This window comes from Bombina bombina, chromosome 2 (genome assembly GCF_027579735.1).
Source record: "Bombina bombina isolate aBomBom1 chromosome 2, aBomBom1.pri, whole genome shotgun sequence".
In the NCBI taxonomy this organism is placed as follows: Eukaryota; Metazoa; Chordata; class Amphibia; order Anura; family Bombinatoridae; genus Bombina; species Bombina bombina.
In genome coordinates this window covers 1,095,027,624-1,095,049,634 of record NC_069500.1, presented here as the reverse complement: position 1 = coordinate 1,095,049,634, position 22,011 = coordinate 1,095,027,624, and the positions used below count along the sequence as shown (strand labels likewise).

Here is a 22,011-nt window from a genome sequence, read left to right as displayed (position 1 = left end):
CTCTCTCTCCTCCCCCTCTCTCTCTCCCTCTCTCTCTCTCTCTCTCTCTCTCCTCTCTCTCTCTCTCTCTCTCTCTCTCTCTCTCTCTCTCTCCCCCTCTCTCTCTCTCTCTCTCCCCCCCCCTCTCTCTCTTCCCCTCTCTCTCTTCCCCTCTCTCTCTCTCTCTCTCTCTCTCTCTCTCTCTCTCTCTCTCTCTCTCTCTCTCTCTCTCTCTCTCTCTCTCCCGTCTCTTTTTTCTCTCTCTCTTTTCTCTCTCTCTCTCTCTCTCTCTCTCTCCCGTCTCTTTTTTCTCTCTCTCTTTTCTCTCTCTCTCTCCCCCCTCTCTCTCTCTCTCTCTCTCCCCCCTCTCTCCCTCCCCCCCCCCCCCTCCCTCTCTCTCTCTCTCCCCTCTCTCTCTCTCTCTCTCTCTCTCTCTCCCCCTCTCTCCCTCTCCCCCCCCTCTCTCTCTTCCCCTCTCTCTCTTCCCCCCTCTCTCTCTTCCCCCCTCTCTCTCTTTTCTCTCTCTCTCTTTTCTCTCTCTCTCTTTTCTCTCTCTCTCTTTTCTCTCTCTCTCTTTTCTCTCTCTCTCTCTCTCTCTCTCTCTCTCTTTTCTCTCTCTCTCTCTTTTCTCTCTCTCGCGCGCGCCCGGCCACGACCGACCACGCCCCCTTCACACCGATTCTGCCGCAGATCAGCTAGGGCCTCAAAGGCCAGGTGTGTTTGTCCTCGTGCTGTCTCTACTGCGTATGACAGCTTCGGACAAACACACTTGGCCTTTTATTATATAGAATGAAGCTCCTTTCGGATATTATATTAGCTTCATATTAAGCAACACCACTGTGGAATCCTGCTGCTTTCTTCACTATGTAGTATTAGTTGGTTGAAACTAAACCTTTTCTGGTCTCAAGCAGTTTGGATAAAGGGTTTTGTACCTGTACATGAATATCCTGTCTGTCTGTCTCTCGTAAAGTGACATAAAACCCAAATGTTTTCTTTCATTATTTAGAAAGAGTGTGCAATTTTAAACAACTTTCTAATTTTTGATGAAAAGCATATCTAGATAGGCTCAGTAGCTACTGATTGGTGGCTGCATATAGATGCCTCATGTGATTGGCTCACACATGTGCATTGCTATTTCTTTAACAAAGGATATCTAAAAAATGAAACAAATTAGATAATAGAAGTACATTTGAATGTTGTTTAAAATTGTATTCTCTACCTGAATCATGAAAGAAAATTTTGGGTTTAGTGTCCCTTTAATATCTCAGCTTAGCCCACACTTAAACTTTTTTTTAGTCTAAGCTATGAGCCGTAGTACCTTAACAACTATGCTGTTGCTAAATAAAGATATACACTGCTACACCTTAATTGTTTTAAAAACCTCCTTCAGATTTGAGAAAGCCAGTATACTGGAATAACAAGTGCTATTGAATGAGTTACTCCCTATAGAGGTGCTGTTACCTAGGTGTTGTGTAGAATAGAAATCACCATTTCCATCACCCTTATTTTAGGTGTCCCAAATTAAACAAACAAAAAAAGTTTAACCCCTTTGTGCTGGCAGCAAGTGTTTAACCATGGAACGAAATTCCGATGTTAACACTTGCTGGAAAAATAAAATCACGTGATCGTCGTTTTCAAGGCTGGCATCTGATCATGGGGGACTATCTATGCTGCTAGACAGGCCCACAGTCTGTTTCTTGATTGCGTAAAAGGGGGAGGCTGCAGGATGCCATATAAGGTAGGGCATTCCATGTCGTCCTAATGGTATTAAAACCCCAGTGCTGTTCCAAGAAATCCACCCAACCTCAACTCTTCTATGCCTTTCTTTTTTACTCCTCCTTACTTTTCACCTCTTCACTACAACCTCATTTTTCTCCAGCAGGCCATGTTACGCACTTTGGTTTACTTTTCTTATTCTAAAGTTCATTAACCCTATGCACAGTTAAACTTATCTAGTGTCTGCCGATGTAGGCTTATGCAGCTAACCAATTTGCATCATATATAAAAAGGCGGACTAAGAACTAGATGGGCTTATCAGAGACTACTGTATACCCTAAAATGATAGTGAAGTATTTTGTTTCATACCAATTCATCCCTGTTCACCCCAACTTTTTTTCATTTTCTGCGAAGAGATTTTTTTTTAGTGAACATTTTTCTGCAGTGTCTTTAAAGGGACACTGTAGTCAAATATACACTCGCGTTCTAACAATAGTATACCAATAAATAAATCTTTCTTTCATGTAATTGGCAAGAGTCCATGAGCTAGTGACGTATGGGATATACATTCCTACCAGGAGGGGCAAAGTTTCCCAAACATCAAAATGCCTACAAATACACCCCTCACCACACCCACAAATCAGTTTTACAAACTTTGCCTCCTATGGAGGTGGTGAAGTAAGTTTGTGCTAGATTCTACATTGATATGCGCTTCGCAGCCGGTTGGAGCCCGGTTTTCCTCTCAGCGTGCAGTGAATGTCAGAGGGATGTGAGGAGAGTATTGCCTATTTGAATTCAATGATCTCCTTCTACGGGGTCTATTTCATAGGTTCTCTGTTATCGGTCGTAGAGATTCATCTCTTACCTCCCTTTTCAGATTGACGATATACTCATATATACCATTACCTCTACTGATTCTCGTTTCAGTACTGGTTTGGCTTTCTACTACATGTAGAGGAGTGTCCGGGGGTAAGTAAGTCTTATTTTGTGACACTCTAAGCTATGGTTGGGCACTTTTATATAAAGTTCTAAATATATGTGTTTAAACATTTATTTGCCTTGATTCAGGATGTTTAACGTTTCTTATTTCAGACAGTCAGTTTCATATTTGGGATAATGCATATGAATAAATCAATTTTTTTCTTACCTTAAAATTTGACTTTTTTCCTGTGGGCTGTTAGGCTCGCGGGGGCTGAAAATGCTTCATTTTATTGCGTCATTCTTGGCGCTGACTTTCTTGGAGCAAAAATTTTCTTGTCATTTCCGGCGTCATACGTGTTGCCGAAGTTGCGTAATTTTTTTTGACGTTTTTGCGCCAAAAAATGTCGGCGTTACCGGATGTTGACGCCAAAAGCATTTAGGCGCCAAATAATGTGGGCGGCTTTTTTGGCGCTAAAAAATTCGAGCGTCATTGTTGTCTCCACAATATTTCAGTCTCATTGTTTATTGCTTCTGGTTGCTAGAAGCTTGTTCATTGGCATTTTTTCCCATTCCTGAAACTGTCATTTAAAGTGAAGGTCAAGTCTGACGTTGTGGATAGCATTTTTCAATATCTTGGCTAAATTCATTATGTTGTTCATTCATCAAATTATATGTTAACGCAATAAAAAGTTGTAATTTTAACTTTTTAATACGCTCTGTTTCGGCTGTACAATCCGCCCGCCATTGTGCCTTCATTGATTGACATAATTACGCTCCAATCGATATTTTAACCCCGTGGCATCCAGCGCCTTTTCACTTTCGTCATCGCCACCTTATGCGCATGCGTTTAAGCAAACAGCGCATCATCGGCATGCTCGTTCATGTAACGAGCATGCGTTGTCAGCTCATAATCATTGTTACATTGAATCTACAGCATGGCTTATTAATTTATTGGGCTAACATTGTAATTATTAATTATTTTCATTACCGCGGTCAACAATATTTGCACGATCCAGCAGCATATAATTTTATTTCCAAAAATCTATACTACTTTATTACGGCACTTACTGAAACGCATGCGCTATTGACTTGAGGATACGCATGCGCATTTAAACGAAATCACTGGTGCACGAGCGTAGTCCAATTCTAACAACCAAAGCTATGTCATAAGAGCAGAATAAGGAAGTGTGGTAGGGGCGGAGATAAGCGCGATAACGGAGCTATATAAAAAATAAATTTTACATGAAAAGCAATAGTTAGTTATACATATAAAGTCAGCGACTGTAATATATTCAACCTAAGTTTATACATGTCTTGAGAATAGCAAAAATTGACCTTCACTTTAAGGAATTTGATCAATTTTGCTTTATTTGTTGTTTTTTCTATTACATATTGCAAGATGTCTCAGATTGACCCTGAATCAGAAGCCACTTCTGGAAAAACGCTTAACTGAGTTTCAGTTCTACTAAAGCTAAGTTCATTTATTTTAAATGTTATAAATGTTTATCTTTAGCTTTGGTTTGTAATAAGTTATTATGGTATACTTTTACATGCAGAATCCATTAGTATTTATGCTTTATATATTGGCATTCTTACATCTTATGTAAAAGAAATATTTAGAAGATTTATAAAAAATATTTTTCTGATTATATTTTAAAGGCTTTGTCTGACTTCGTGCCTTCTAATAAATTTTTTTAGGTCTTTTTCACTTCTTTTTTAATTATTGAAGTTTCAAATGACCAACAACATACTGATTTATCCTTCTCTGATGATTTTTCTCTTTCAGAATTTTGTTCATCAGATATTGACACTAACAAAGCTACTTTTTTATATAATTTTTTTATTATTAAAGTACATTTGTTCTTTGTTGAAAAGGTGTTGATTATTTTGGATATTAAGGTAACTAGTTCTTTAAGACTTGCTGACACTATTTCTGCCTTTTTATTTCTTCTGTGATTTCAGAGGTTTTCTTTCCAATTCCCCATACTAGGGAATGGAATAGGCTGAGAATTTTCTTTTATTCCTTCTTCAAAGGTTTTAAACTATATTCTTTGCCAGCAGTTAAATTCAATTTGGAGGGTTCTCCAATTTATTGGGGATATCTCTACTCCTACTAATTATGCTATTGTTTCTATAGCAAAATAGTATTTATTTTCCTTTAGATGGTTGTATCTCATTTATGGAAAATTATTTAGTTTCAGGTACTTTTCTTGGTCCTGTGATTTATTTGGATATTGCAATTGCTTAATTTTTTCTGTTTACTTTAAGATCAAGTATCAGATTATGATTTATTTTAGCATTGTTAAGGGACAACATTTACTAGACTAGGTGCTGTTGCATTTGTCTTGTTGTTTTGTATTTATTGATTATGCAAGTCCACTGTATTGACTGGTCCTTTAAACTGGACTATCATGCTTATAATTTCATTTGTGTCTTCATTTTATTGAATATTTTCACAAATGAGGGTTAATCTATGTCTTTAGCTATTTTAGCTATTAGAATTTTGTGATTTTAAAAAAAAACATATTTCTTTTGTTCTAAGATAATCAATGATTTGTTTTATAATTGGATTCAATTCTTAACTGTTACTCTGGGCTTCAAGATTGAGTTCTAAGACTAAAACTTTAAGCTTATACTAGTTTGGTTGTTCTTATTAAGGAACGAATTCCTGAATTCTTTCCCAAGTAACATGTTTATAATTGGAAATTTTTCAGTTCGAAATAAGCTCCCTAATATTGCGATGTACGTGCCGTATTCCAGCTTGGCTGGCAAGGGGCAGGTTAAGACTCTTTTGAAATTTATTTGGTTCTATTCGGTCCAAATTTCTTTGATTTTATTCCAGTAAGGCTAACACTTTCTTTAAGTGTGTTTTGGTCCTATATATTTTGGGTACTGTTGAAGCATGGCTGGGCACCCATGGGGTTCAAGCGCTGCTCAGACCTGGAATCTTATGGGGTATTTCTTCCAGTTACATTTTTAGGAACTGGGTTTTGGAGTTTTATTCAAACTATTCTGCCTTTTGGTCAGTGATAGCATTATTTGTTTTCATTAGATACAATAAATGCATATTTTCATTTTTCTGTTTTCATTCAGATTTTTTTCTGAGGATGCGGAATCTCATATGATTCACTTGCTCTTCAGGACATAGTTTGAGGATCTTTTTTTTTTTTTTTTTCAAAAGCTCTTGATTCCTCACACAAGGGTCACCTTTTTTAGGTTTCCAGATATTTGTGTCTCTGTCTTTGTCTCTATCAGACAAGGGACAATTTTATTGTGTTCCGTTTGTCAGTACCTTTAGTCTCTATTATTTCTCTTGTTAAGTGTAGTCAGTCCACGGGTCATCCATTACTTATGGGATTATATCTCTTCCCCAATAGGAAGTTGCAAGAGGATCACCCAAGCAGAGCTGCTATATAGCTCCTCCCCTCACGTGTCATATCCAGTCATTCTCTTGCAACCTAACTAAAGATAGGTCGTTGTGAGAGGTCTGTGGTGTTTTTAAACTTAGTTTATTTCTTCAATCAAAAGTTTGTTATTTTAAATGGCACCGGAGTGTGCTGTTTTGTTCTCAGGCAGCATTAGAAGAAGAATCTGCCTGCGTTTTCTATGATCTTAGCAGACGTAACTAAGATCCACTGGCTGTTCTCATACATTCTGAGGAGTGAGGTAACTTCAGAAAAGGGGAATAGCATGCAGGGCCCTCCTGCAAACGAGGTATGTGCAGTAAATTATTTTTCTGAGGAATGGAATTGACTGAGAAAATACTGCTGATACCAATGTAATGTAAGTTCAGCCTTAAATGCAGTGATAGCGACTGGTATTAGGCTGATGAGTGTGTGTACACTGAATGTATTTTTCTAAGGAATGGAATTGACTCAGAAAATACTGTTAATACTGAAATAATGTATGAGCCTTAACTGCAGTAAAAGCGACTGGTAGCAGGCTTATTAATAACACTTCATAACTTTTAAAAATGTATGTTTAAAACGTTTACTGGCATGTTAATCGTTTTTTGTGAGGTACTTGGTGATAAAATTTATTGGGGCATGATTTTTACCACATGGCTATCTTGTTTTCTGCATAGAAACAGTTAACTGAGCTTCCCCACTGTTGTAATATGAGTGGGAGGGGCCTATTTTAGTGCTTTTTTGCGCAGTAAAAATTCAGTCACAATCTTCCTACTTTATCCTCCATGGACCAGGACGTCTCTAGAGAGCTCAGGGGTCTTCAAAATTCATTTTGAGGGAGGTAATCAGTCACAGCAGACCTGTGACAGTGTGTTTGACTGTGATAAAAACGTTAATTATTAGATTGTTATCCGTTTTTGGGTATTAAGGGGTTAATCATCCTTTTGCTGGTGGGTGCAATCCTTTGCTAACTTAATACATTTACTGTGAAAATTTGGTTGCTATAACTAATTTGGTTCATTGTTATTTCAACTGTGACAGCTTTTTGTGCTTCTTAAAGGCGCAGTAGCGTTTTTTTATATTGCTTGTAAATTTATTTGAAAGTATTTTCCAAGCTTGCTAGTCTCATTGCTAGTCTGTTTAAACATGTCTGACACAGATGAATCTCTTTGTTCACTATGTTTGAAGGCCACTGTGGAGCCCCATAGAAATTTGTGTACTAAATGCATTGATGTCACTTTAAATAAAAGTCAATCTTTTCATGTAAAGAAATTATCACCAGACAACGAGGGGGAAGTTATGCCGACTAACTCTCCTCACGTGTCAGTACCTTCGCCTCCCGCTCAGGAGGTGCGTGATATTGTGGCGCCAAGTACATCAGAGAGGCCCATACAAATCACTTTGCAAGACATGGCTACTGTTATGACAGAAGTATTATCTAAATTGCCAGAATTAAGAGGCAAGCGCGATTGCTCTGGGTTAAGGACAGAGCGCGCTGATGATGAGAGAGCCATGTCCGATACTGCGTCACAATTTGCAGAACATGAGGACGGAGAGCTTCATTCTGTGGGTGACGGATCTGATCCAGGGAGACTGGATTCAGAGATTTCTAATTTTAAATTTAAGTTTGAGAACCTCAGCGTATTGCTAGGGGAGGTATTAGTGGCTCTGAATGATTGTAACACGGTTGCAATTCCAGAGAAATTATGTAGGCTGGATAAATACTATGCGGTACCGGTGTGTACTGACGTTTTTCCTATACCTAAGAGGCTTACAGAAATTATTAGCAAGGAGTGGGATAGACCCGGTGTGCCTTTTTCCCCCCTCCTATATTCAGGAAAATGTTTCCAATAGACGCCACCACTCGGGACTTATGGCAGACGGTCCCTAAGGTGGAGGGAGCAGTTTCTACTTTGGCTAAGCGTACCACTATCCCGGTGGAGGATAGTTGTGCCTTTTCAGATCCAATGGATAAAAAATTAGAAGGTTACCTTAAGAAAATGTTAGTTCAACAAGGTTTTATCTTACAGCCCCTTGCATGCATTGTGCCTGTCACTGCTGCGGCGGCATTCTGGTTTGAGTCTCTGGAAGAGGCCATTCGCACAGCTCCATTGGATGAAATTATGAACAAGCTTAAAGCACTTAAGCTAGCTAACGCATTTGTTTCTGATGCCGTCGTACATTTAACCAAACTTACGGCTAAGAACTCCGGATTCGCCATCCAAGCGCGCAGAGCGCTATGGCTTAAATCCTGGTCAGCTGACGTGACTTCTAAATCTAAATTGCTTAATATTCCTTTCAAAGGGCAGACCTTATTCGGGCCCGGCTTGAAAGAAATTATCGCTGACATTACAGGAGGTAAGGGCCATGCTCTGCCTCAGGACAGGGCCAAATCAAAGGCCAAACAGTCTAATTTTCGTGCCTTTCGTAACCTGAAAGGCAGGAGCAGCATCAACTTCCTCCACTCCAAAACAGGAAGGAGCTGTTGCTCGTTACAGACAAAGCTGGAAAACTAACCAGTCCTGGAACAAGGGCAAGCAGGCCAGAAAACCTGCTGCTGTCCCTAAGACAGCATGAAGAGAGGGCCCCCTATCCGGAAACGGATCTAGTAGGGGGCAGACTTTCTCTCTTTGCCCAGGCTTGGGCAAGAGATGTCCGGGATCCCTGGGCGTTGGAGATCATATCTCAGGGATATCTTCTGGACTTCAAAGCTTCTCCTCCACAAGGGAGATTTCATCTTTCAAGGTTATCAGCAAACCAAATAAAGAAAGAGGCGTTTCTACGCTGTGTACAAGACCTCTTACTAATGGGGGTGATCCACCCAGTTCCGCGGACGGAACACGGGCAAGGATTCTATTCAAATCTGTTTGTGGTTCCCAAGAAAGAGGGAACCTTCAGACCAATCTTGGACTTAAAAATCCTAAACAAATTCCTAAGAGTTCCATCATTCAAAATGGAAACTATTCGAACCATCCTACCCATGATCCAAGAGGGTCAGTACATGACCACTGTGGACTTAAAGGATGCCTACCTTCACATACCGATTCACAAGGATCATTATCGGTACCTAAGATTTGCCTTCCTAGACAGGCATTACCAGTTTGTAGCTCTTCCCTTCGGGTTAGCTACGGCTCCAAGAATCTTTACAAAGGTTCTGGGCTCACTTCTGGCGGTACTAAGACCGCGAGGCATAGCGGTGGCTCCGTACCTAGACGACATTCTGATACAAGCGTCAAGTTTTCAAACTGCCAAGTCTCATACAGAGATAGTTCTGGCATTTCTGAGGTCGCATGGGTGGAAGGTGAACGTGGAAAAGAGTTCTCTATTACCACTTACAAGGGTTCTCTTCCTAGGGACTCTTATAGATTCTGTAGAGATGAAAATTTACCTGACGGAGTCCAGGTTATCAAAACTTCTGAATGCTTGCCGTGTCCTTCATTCCATTCCACACCCGTCAGTAGCTGCTCAGTGCATGGAAGTAATCGGCTTAATGGTAGCGGCAATGGACATAGTACCATTTGCGCGCCTGCATCTCAGACCGCTGCAATTGTGCATGCTAAGTCAGTGGAATGGGGATTACTCAGATTTGTCCCCTCTGCTAAATCTGGATCAAGAGACCAGAGATTCTCTTCTATGGTGGCTTTCTCGGCCCCATCTGTCCAAGGGGATGACCTTTCGCAGGCCAGATTGGACGATTGTAACATTGCGCAGTCTGGAATTCCCTGAAGGCTCAGGGATTATGGACTCAGGAGGAGAAACTCCTCCCAATAAATATTCTGGAATTAAGAGCAATATTCAATGCTCTCCTAGCTTGGCCTCAGTTAGCAACTCTGAGGTTCATCAGATTTCAGTCGGACAACATCACGACTGTGGCTTACATCAACCATCAAGGGGGAACCAGAAGTTCCCTAGCGATGTTGGAAGTCTCAAAGATAATTCGCTGGGAAGAGTCTCACTCTTGCCACCTGTCAGCGATTTACATCCCAGGCGTGGAGAACTGGGAGGCGGATTTTCTAAGTCGCCAGACTTTTCATCCGGGGGAGTGGGAACTTCATCCGGAGGTCTTTGCTCAACTGATTCATCGTTGGGGCAAACCAGATCTGGATCTCATGGCGTCTCGCCAGAACGCCAAGCTTCCTTGTTACGGATCCAGGTCCAGGGACCCGGGAGCGGTGCTGATAGATGCTCTGACAGCCCCTTGGGTCTTCAACATGGCTTATGTGTTTCCTCCATTTCCGATGCTTCCTCGACTGATTGCCAAGATCAGACAAGAGAAGGCATCGGTGATTCTGATATCGCCTGCGTGGCCACGCAGGACCTGGTATGCAGACCTAGTGGACATGTCGTCCTGTCCACCGTGGTCTCTGCCTCTGAGGCAGGACCTTCTAATTCAGGGTCCTTTCAACCATCCAAATCTAATTTCTCTGAGGCTGACTGCATGGAGATTGAACGCTTGATTCTATCAAAGCGTGGCTTCTCGGAGTCGGTTATTGGCTCCTTAATACAGGCTAGGAAACCTGTTACCAGAAGAATTTACCATAAGATATGGCGTAAATATTTATATTGGTGCGAATCCAAGAGTTACTCATGGAGTAAGGTTAGGATTCCTAGGATATTGTCCTTTCTACAAGAAGGTTTAGAAAAGGGCTTATCTGCTAGTTCGTTAAAGGGACAGATTTCTGCTCTGTCTATTCTTCTACACAAACGTCTGGCAGAAGTTCCAGACGTTCAGGCTTTGGCTAGGATTAAGCCTGTGTTTAAGACTGTTGCTCCGCCGTGGAGCTTAAACATAGTTCTTAACGTTCTTCAAGGCGTTCCATTTGAACCCCTTCATTCCATTGATTTCAAGCTGTTATCTTTGAAAGTTCTATTTTTGGTGGCTATTTCCTCGGCTCGAAGAGTCTGAGTTATCTGCCTTACATTGTGATCCTCATCTGATTTTTCATTCAGACAAGGTAGTTCTGCGTAATAAACCTGGGTTTTTACCTAAGGTAGTTTCTAACAGGAATATCAATCAAGAGATCCTAACCCTTCTTCTAAGAAGGAACGACTTTTGCATAATCTGGACGTAGTCCGTGCCCTGAAGTTCTATTTGCAGGCAACTAAAGATTTTCGTCAAACTTCTTCCCTGTTTGTCGTTTACTCTGGACAGAGGAGAGGTCAAAAGGCTTCGGCTACCTCTCTCTCTTTTTGGCTTCGTAGCATAATATGTTTAGCCTATGAGACTGCTGGACAGCAGCCTCCTGAAAGAATTACAGCTCATTCTACTAGAGCTGTGGCTTCCACCTGGGCCTTTAAAAATGAGGCCTCTGTTGAACAGATTTGCAAGGCTGCAACTTGGTCTTCACTTCACACTTTTTCAAAATTTTACAAATTTGACACTTTTGCTTCTTCGGAGGCTATTTTTGGGAGAAAGGTGCTTCAGGCAGTGGTTCCTTCCGTTTAAGATTCCTGCCTTGTCCCTCCCTTCATCCGTGTACTTTAGCTTTGGTATTGGTATCCCATAAGTAATGGATGACCCGTGGACTGACTACACTTAACAAGAGAAAACATAATTTATGCTTACCTGATAAATTTATTTCTCTTGTAGTGTAGTCAGTCCACGGCCCGCCCTGTCTTTTAAGGCAGATCTAAATTTGAATTAAACTCCAGTCACCACTGCACCCTATGGTTTCTCCTTTCTCGTCTGGTTTTGGTCGAATGACTGGATATGACACGTGAGGGGAGGAGCTATATAGCAGCTCTGCTTGGGTGATCCTCTTGCAACTTCCTGTTGGGGAAGAGATATAATCCCATAAGTAATGGATGACCCGTGGACTGACTACACTACAAGAGAAATACATTTATCAGGTAAGCATAAATTATGTTTTCCTTCAGTTGCTATATATGCATAGAAGTTTTAGGTCTTATGGCCACAGCATTGGATTTAATTCCCTTTGCTCATTCTCTATAGAAAGAACCTTTTCAGTCTTTTATGCTGAATTATGGTGCAGGGATTCTAGGATTTCGCATTTTTAATCTTCGAATCCTAATATTTATCTCTCTTGATTTGGTGGTTAAGATCACCATCATTTAGTCTACAGGTCTCTTTGTTTCTTTCAACCTGGACCATGATCTCTACAGATGTGAGTCTTTTTGGTTGGGAGGCTGTCTGAGGATCTCTGTCAGCACAAGGGGTTTGGAAATCTCAGGAGGCGAGATTACCATTTGATATTTTAGAACTCCGTGCTTTCTCAGAGCTTTTTCAGTTTGTTTCTTTTTGAAGAAGAGACGTTTAATGTTTTTCAAACTATCACTACTATGGTGTATGTCAATCATCAGAGTAGGACTATCAGTCCTTAGGCTGTGACAGAAGTGTCTCGGATATTAGCTTGGGCTAAATCCAGCTCCTATCTAAATTCTGTGTTTTTTTTCCCAGGTATAGATATTTGGGAAGTGGATTATCTCTGTTAATCAAGCTTTTCTTCCAGGAGAATGGTCTCTCTTACCCAGATATGATTTTCATTTCATCTGAATAAAGAACTTCCCAGGGGCCTATTAAGGTCCGGGAATCTTCAGGCGGAAGTAGTGTATGCATTGACATTTCTTTGGAATTATCTTTTTGCCTATTTCTTTCCGCCTCTAGTTCTTCTTCCAAAATTCTTATGGAGTATTTGTTTGTTATGCTGGTAGCTCCAGCATGGCCTCTCAGGTTTTGGTATACGAATCTCATTCGGATGGCCAGTTGCCAACGTTGGACACCTCAGTTTAAACCAGACCTTTTCTTTCTCAAGGCATTTTTTTCCATCAGGATCTCAAATCATTACATTTGAAGGGATGGAGATTGAACGCTTGGTTTTTAGTCATATAGAGGTTTTTCTGACTCATTGATTAATACTATGTTTCAGGCTCATAAATCTGTCTCTAGAAAGATTTATATTGAGTCTGGAAGACCTACTTTTGTTGGCATTCTTTTAAAATTCATAGAATTTTATTATTTTTTCAGGTTGGTTTGGATAAGGTTTTGTCTTCAATTCTTTGTTAGGACAAATCTCTACTCTTTCTGTTCTTTTTTCACAGAAAGATTGCTAATCATCCTGATATTTATTGTGTTGTACAGGCTTTGGTCCATATCAAGCCTGTCATTAATTCAATCTCTCCTCTTTGGAGTCTCAATTTGGTGCTGAGGGCTTTACAGGCTCCTCCGTTTGAAGCTATGCATTTTCTGAACGTTAAATTACTTTCTTGGAAAAGTATTGTTCCTTTTGGTTATTTCTTCTACTAGAAGAGTTTTTGAGTTATCTGCTCTTTTTTGTGAATATCCTTTTCTGATTTTTCATCAGGATAAGGCAGTGTTACTTCCTGATATTCATCATTTTTTCAGGTTTTGATTCGTATCAAACCTGTCATTAAGCCAATTTCTCCTCCTTGGAGTCTTAATTGGGTTCTGAAGGTTTTTCAGGCTCTTCTATTTTGAGCATATGCTTGCTCTGGACATTCATTACTTTCATGGAAAGTATTGTTCTTTTTGGACATCTCTTCAGCTAGAACAATTTTTGAATTATCTGTTCTTTCTTGTGAATCTCCTTTTTCTGATTTTTCATCAGGATAAGGTGTTTTTTTGCTGTCCTCATCTCAATTTTCACCTAAGTTGTGAATTCTAACAACATTAGTGGAGGAATTATTGTCTTTTCCTTGTGTCCTAATCCTAAGAATTCTTTGGTAAGATTCTTACATTCTTTAGGATATGGTAAGAGTTTTTATTATGTTGAAGCTACTCGGATTTCAGACAGACTTCTAGTCTATTTGTTATCTTTTCTGGTTTTAGGAAGGTCAGAAGGCTTCTGCCATTTCCTTGGCATCTTGCTTAAGCTTTTGATTCATCATGCTTATTGGGAGTCGGATTATTCCCCGTCTCAGAGGATTACGGCTCATTCTACTAGGTCAGTTTCTACTTCCTGGGCTTTTTAAGAATGAAGCTTCTGTTGATCAAATTTGCAAAGCAATGACTTCTATTTTTACTAAATTCTACAATTTTGTTGTTTTCTCTTCTTTAGAAGCAGTTTTTGGTAGAATAGTACTTCAGGCAGCTGTTTCAGTTTGATTCTTCTGCTTATAATTTCAGTTTTTTTCATTATTAAAATTGAAACTTTTGATTTGGGTAGTGGATTAATTTTTCAGCGGAATTGGCTGTCTTTATTTTATCCCTCCCTCCCTCTCTAGTGACTCTTGCGTGGAAGTTCCACATCTTGGGTATTTATATCCCATACGTCACTAGCTCATGGACTCTTGCTAATTACATGAAAGAAAACATAATTTATGTAAGAACTTACCTGATAAATTCATTTCTTTCATATTAGCAGGAGTCCATGAGGCCCACCCTTTTTTGTGGTGGTTATGATTTTTTTTGTATAAAGCACAATTATTCCAATTCCTTTTTTTTTTTTTATGCTTTCGCTCTTTTCTTATCACCCCACTTCTTGGCTATTCGTTAAACTGAATTGTGGGTGTGGTGAGGGGTGTATTTATAGGCATTTTAAGGTTTGGGAAACTTTGCCCCTCCTGGTAGGAATGCATATCCCATACGTCGCTAGCTCATGGACCTAGCTCATGGACTTACATAAATTATGTTTTTTTTCAAAGTACATCCTATTTCAAATCTTTGTCGTTTGCAATATGTCAGTTTTTTAATTTTTACCTTTTTCCAAACCCACGGATTTATACTCCCTAACTGTATTCCAATCCTGGAGGACAACTCCAGTTGGAACATGGCGACTAACGGACGCAATGCGCATGCGCGACTACACGCACGTCATCAGCAACGTCACCGTCTTAGGGCTAAGAAGACACACTCTATTCATCCAGCTTCAGATGAGTATGCTGCGCAGTGTGCGCATGCGTTATTGTCTCTGCTGTCGGTTATGTCTGCTTCTATGCCGCGATATGCGCATGTGATACTAATAGAAAACGATTGCGCATGCGTTTAATGACGAAATTATATTTTAATTACATGCTAATACTGGGCATACGATTGGCCAGAATGTTATTGCTTAGACGGCCCACATTTGAGGGCTGGTTAACATGACGTCAGTGACATAAAATAAAAGTTTATTTTTTGACTAAAGGGAGCTTCGTTTTTGAAAATGAAAAGGTAGATATAATTTAATTTATAATTGCAATGTTGGGTGAGTTTTGCCTAAGAACAGCTAAAGTTAGTAATCCTTTAAGAAGCTGGTGTTGCTGTGTTTGTTGCCCTTACTCGGTGTGCATGAGGACAGGTTCATGTACAGCCTGTGTATACACACATATACACACACACACCATATATACACACACACACCATATACACACACACACACACCATATACACACACACACACACCATATATACACACACACACACACCATATATACACACACACACACCATATATACACACACACACACCATATATATACACACACACACACACACACACACCATATATACACACACACACCATATATACACACACACACACACCATATACACATACACACACACACACACCATATACACATACACACACACCATATACACATACACACACACACACACCATATACACATACACACACACACACACCATATACACATACACACATACACACATACACACATACACACACACACACACACACCATATACACATACACACACCATATACACATACACACACACACACCATATACACATACACACACACACACACACCATATACACATACACACACACACACACCATATACACATACACACACACACACACCATATACACACACACACACACACACCATATACACACACACACACACACCATATACACATACACACACACACACACACACCATATACACATACACACACACACACACCATATACACATACACACACACACACACACCATATACACACACACACACACACACCATATACACATACACACACACACACACACACACACACACACCATATACACACACACACACACACACCATATACACATACACACACACACACACACACCATATACACTAGGGTTGCCACCTGTCCCTTAAAATACAGAACACTTATAAGTTACACATGCTGCAGAGTGTGCAAGGAGGACTATAAATAGTGCTGTCCAGAAACACAATACATGTTCCACCCTGCAGCATGTGTAACTCATAAGTATCCAAAAAAACATGGCTGAGGTGGCAACCCTAATATACACACACACACACACTTATTAAAGAACAAAAAAAAAGAGAAAATTGAAGAGAGAAGCGTAGCAAATATTTCCATTGAGAGAGAACGGAACAGTGACACCCGCAGGCAGAAATTAAAAGTACAGGCAAAAAAATGTTTTAATTGCCAGAGACCCTTCAGTTTCTGCGATAAGAACGCAGATCACACAGTGTTCTGCCTTGGGGCTGTTCATTACACGATGTTGTTGTATGCTTTAATGAAACTCAATAAAGATAATTATATTTAAAAGAAACAAAAATAACCCAGTGCTGACGGCATGTAGTGGTTAAGCTATTCATTTGCTTCATTCTTTTGGCATCCTTTTTTTGAACGAATAGCAATGCTTTAATGAGTTGGCTGAACACATCAGGTTAGCCATTGATAAGAGGCATATACACATTCCAGCCAAAATTTGAATTTACATAGATGAATTACATTTTATAGAAATAATATATTTACAATATACATGTATTGGCAAAAATGCTTCTAGTAAAAGTTATCACTGTTTTTGTTTTTCATGTGCATGTGAAGCATTGCTAGACATTCTCAGTACACCAGCATTTTAAATACTACTGCTGCTCAGAGTGCCAGTGGGGCTTATATCATGTCAGCAATTAACAAATTGAGTAATTAACAGATGATACAAACACCTTAGGCTCTCTGAGCAAGTGCTGTGTTTAACATGCTGGTGCACGGTGCATACTTAAATACGTTTGTAACAGCTGTAGCTTTTATTAGATGCATTTTTGCGAATACATGTATGTTACAATAATGCTTCTATTCAAAATTTAAATGCATCCATGTGGATTCCAATTTTGTCTGAAATGCCCCTTTGTTTCTTTGTGATAGGCATGTATGTTTAATTACATTAATATCATGTGCCGTCATGACAGAATGTCAGTATAACTATTTCATGGTTATAATACCCACCAGTGGAGCTTGAACCATTTATAAACGGCGTTGTCAGGTGTCCTGATGGCATCTTTTATGGTAGTTTTCCTTTTTCCTTTAAAGGGGCACTGAACCCAATTTTTTTCTTTTGTGATTCAGATAGAGCATGACATTTTAAGCAACTTTCTAATTTACTTCTATTATCAAATGTTCTTTATTCTCTTGGTATCTTTATTTGAAATGCAAGAATGTAAGTTTAGATGCCGGCCCATTTTTGGTGAACAACCTAGGTTGTCCTTGCTGATTGGTGGATAAATTCATCCACCAATCAAAAACTGCTGTCCAGAGTCTGAACCAAGAAAAAAAGCTTAGATGCCTTTTTCATATAAAGATAGTAAGAGAATGAAGAAAAATTGATAATAGGAGTAAATTAGAAAGTTGCTTAAAATCGCATGCTCTATCTGAATCACAAAATATTTTTTTGGGATCAGTATCCCTTTAATTCTCATGTATTTTGTTGAAAATTGATGCAGGTAGGAGACTTATGAAGCTAATAAAATACTTATGAAGGCAATAAAAGCAGCCACGTGTATTGTGTATAATTAGAGATCAATTAACTCTTGCTCTGAAGAAAAATTCTCATATACATTTAAAGTCAGATTTTTAATTTGTTAATTTTCTATTCTCCCCCCCCCCCCCCCCAGAGCCCTCTTGATATTGTGACGGGAGGCATAGTACCAGTTCGAGATCTTGATAGGCTTCTGCAAGACATGGATATAAATCGCCTAAGAGCAGTGGTCTTCAGAGATGTTGTGAGTTAAAGAACAATACTTTGCTATGATTAGTGTGTGCTTCCCCCCCCCTCAAAAAAATGTACCCTTTTTTCCTTTTTCAAAATTCATTAATTCTGTCTGCTTATTATTATTTTTTATGTTTAATGTTTTATCAATTATAATACTGGTCTAAGCATCATTATTTAATGGTACATTTGCTTAATTACAGATTTACAACATTAGTGTAATATATTTCAAACATTTACAAAGATAATCTGTGAAGGTATTGAAGAGTATATAGATAAGTACACACAATGTCATTTCATTTATTACATGTGGACAGTTTTTTTTTCTTTGTTTATGGTTTACACAACATTTGTGGCCTTTATTTGTATACGTTGTCTTCCCATCAGCTGTAAGTCACATATGACAACTGGGATAGATGTACTTTGTGATCCACTTTGACAATCAGTCAGGGTGTGTATAGTTCTTAAGGCCCTGAAATGTTCTTTTTTGACATGCACAGTTTTGCAGGTATAGGTTAAATGTTGAGTAAAATTTGGCCTGATATAACACAAGGTTTTATTTCTGAGAGATAACTATTTTACAAGATATAGATGTGCACACACAACAACCTGTCTCCTCACTGACATTTCACATGCACATTAGCTAACAATTGGTTACATGTTATCAGACTGTGCATTTGGCAGTTTCGTTAGCTGCACTTGTCTACATATCATCATGCCATTTAACATATATCCGTTGATTAAATGTGTGTACATTCAACATGTATATATGTGTGTACTGTTCAACATGTATATATTAATGTATGTTTACCATTGTTTTATGTTGCATTTTCCTTTATCATAACGCTCTTTAAACCGTCATACATGGAACCCAAGTTTTTTTCATGGGTTCAATTATATTATCAAATTTGTTTATTTCTCTTGGCATCCTTTATAGTAGGAGCAGCATTGTGTAAACCAATGAATAGAGGCATATATTTGCAACCACCAATCAGCAGCTGTCTCCCAGTAATGAATTGCTGTTTCTGAGCCTACCAATGTATTTTCAACAAAGGATACCAAGAGAATAAAGCAAATTTGGTTATAGAAGTAGATGGGAGAGTTGTTAAAATTTGCATGTTCTCTCCGAATCATGAAAAAAATGTGGGGCTCATGTCCCTTTAAAATAGTCTGACTAGTTGTCTCTCTATATGTGAACTTGTTTTAAATAGGCACAGAGATACAGTGGTAAGTGACAGCTGGGTAGAAGATGCTTTAGTAACTCTCATAGATAAATAGTTGTTGCTACACAGTCACAGCTGCCACTACATTGTTGTGAGGTTTAATTTTGTGTAGACCTGTGATCAGTTACAATGTAGCTACTATGCTGCTATAAGGTACATCTCGATTGGGATGTAGACCCAGAAATCTACAGTCAGATGTGAGCGTGAGACTTGTTGGAAGATGACATTTTTTTCTTTCCTGTTTCAGATAGAGCATGACATTTTAAGCAACTTTCTAATTTCCCTCTACTATCAAATTTTCTTCATTCTCTTGCTATCTTTATTTGAAAAGCAAGAATTTAAGTTTTGATGCCGGCCCGTTTTTGATGAATAACCTGGGTTGTCCTTGCTGATTGGTGAACCAAAAAAAAAGCTTGGATGCCCTCTTTTTCAAATAAAGATAGCAAGAGAACAAAGACAAATTTATAATAGAAGTAACTTAGAGAGTTGCTTAAAATTGCATGCTCTATCTGAATCACCAAAGACAAAATTTGGGTTCAGTGTCCCTTTAACAGTGACTTAAAAGTCTTTCTTTACTGTGCAAAAGGTAACTTTTGTTTTAAAAAATGTCTGCTGAATAAACTGTATATTTACATACGGTGTGAATGGTCTTTATCAGCTACTGAGCCGCAGATATTACTTTCAGTTTTGCACAAACATGTATGTTAGTTTTGGTTTAACTTGTTTTAACTTATGTTTTTATTATGCAACTAATATATTTAAACATTTATAAAAAAAAGTACTGATTCACTTTTTTTGTTTAATTTCCTATTGTGTAAAGGGACACTAAAGTCCAATGCTTAATGATTCTGATAGAGCATGCAATTTTAAGATACTTTCCATTTTAAAGGGACAGTCTAGTCAGAATTAAACTTTAATGATTCAGATAAGGCAAGCAATTTTAAATAACTTTCCAATTTACTTTTATCATTAAATTTGCTTTGTTCTCTTGGTATACTTAGTTCAAAGCTAAACCTAGGCTCATAGGCTAATTTCTAAGCCCTTGAAGGCCGCCTCTTATCTGAATGCATTTTGAAAGTATTTCACAGCTAGGTGGCATTAGTTCATGTGTGACATATAGATAACGTTGTGCTCACTCCCGTGGAGTTAACTGAGTCAGAACTGATTTGCTAAAATGCAAGTCTGTCAAAAGAACTGATATAAGGGGGGCAGACTGCAGAGGTTTAGATACAAGATAATCACAGAGGTAAAAAGTGTATTAATATAACTGTGTTGGTTATGCAAAACTGGGGAATGAGTAATAAAGGGATTATCTATATTTTTAAACCATAAAAATTCTGGTGTAGACTGTCCCTTTAATTCCATTTCCCATTGCTGTTTGCTGTCACATTGTAAATTTTGTAAATTTTCTAGAAAATAAAATCTATTGCTCATTTAAAATACAGAGCAAGCGCTATTGCACTGTGTTTTAATTATGCACATGTTGAATATAATTCTACTACATTTGAAGGAACATTAAACACTTTGAGATAGTAATATAAAATGATAAATTGTATATATAAAATACCCTAATATACGTTCATTATTTATTTTGTCCCCTTTTCCTATAATTCCAGTCTGAAATTGTGAGCTTTTCAGTTCCTGTTAGAAGTGGAAGTGCAAAAAACTGTTGTATTCCACACAGCCATTGGCTGCACACTCTAGTGACCTATTTATAAATGGCAAAGCAGAAAAAGTAGCCTAAGTTACAACATGGCAGCTTCCATTTATTTTGTCAATATTTAAACAGCTAATAAAATTAAAAAAAAAAACTACATGTTATTTTCAGACCATATCTTTTCTTTGAATGCATTATTATATCAAGCATTTATTTAGTGTTTTATGTCCCTTTTAATTAACATAACTTTAAAATATGAAATCAGAAGTTTTTGAAATGTGAGCTGTTATCTTTGCTTAACTTGTTGCTCAAGGTGCTGTAATCTGACATAAGTGTTAAGTCTTATTTTTTTATCTAATAATGTACTTCTGTATAGACATAAAAGATAAATATATATATATATATATATATATTTATTTCTGATGACACGGTGAGTACATGGATCATCTTCAATTACTGTTGGGAATATCACTCCTGGCCAGCAGAGCACCACAGCAAAGCTGTTAAGTATCACTTCCTTTCCCACAACCCCCAGTCATTCTCTTTGCCTCTCGTACAAGGAAGAGGTGAAGTAATGAGGTGTCCTGATTAAGATTCTTTTTTATTTTGAAGTCTGGACAAGATTGCTCTGGCCTTCCATCACAATCTGGGTATAGCTGTACTCCACCTTAGTCTCTTCAGCACGGCTGTGGTGGCTTTAAAGCAGTTAGGAACTTTTAAAGTGGGCTTTTCCTAACATGTTGTTGTCCTGGTATAGAAAGCCTGAGTAAGCTTACTCTGTCTTTCTATTTACACAGGTCTATGTGAGGAGCTGCACCCTCTCAAACTTTGTGAGCAATCTGACTGCCTGACTAGAATGCAGGTAAGTGCCTTTTGTTCTTCTGGGGCTAGAAGGCTGGCACTGATGGGGTTAAGGTCCCTCTGTTATTAGTGGGACAAATCCTGAGGGATAGTTAGGGCAGTATGCAGACACTTTAGTCTTGTGTCTTGGAGACTGGGGGTTAATCTCCTTCATAATAAGGAGGGGGTTAACCATCTTGGGGCTTAAATTTATTTTTAAAACTGTCACTTGTAATCTAGATTTGGTCAGCTCATGAGAAAAAAAGCGCTTAGGGCGCCATTTCTAAGGATTTGCATATCTGAGTAAATGCTTTATGAGGAGCAATTTCTCTGAG

General features: G+C 38.6%; 1 protein-coding gene across 2 annotated transcripts in view; it reads left to right on the top strand.

Moving 5' to 3' along the window:
* LRBA (LPS responsive beige-like anchor protein) overlaps positions 1 to 22,011 on the top strand; it is a 1,331,662-nt gene that overhangs the window by 136,360 nt on the left and 1,173,291 nt on the right. For both annotated transcript variants that reach the window (XM_053703733.1, XM_053703731.1), the window contains exon 18: positions 17,862 to 17,969. In XM_053703733.1, coding sequence (XP_053559708.1) covers positions 17,862 to 17,969 — 108 coding nt within the window. The remainder of the gene's footprint in view (positions 1 to 17,861; positions 17,970 to 22,011) is intronic.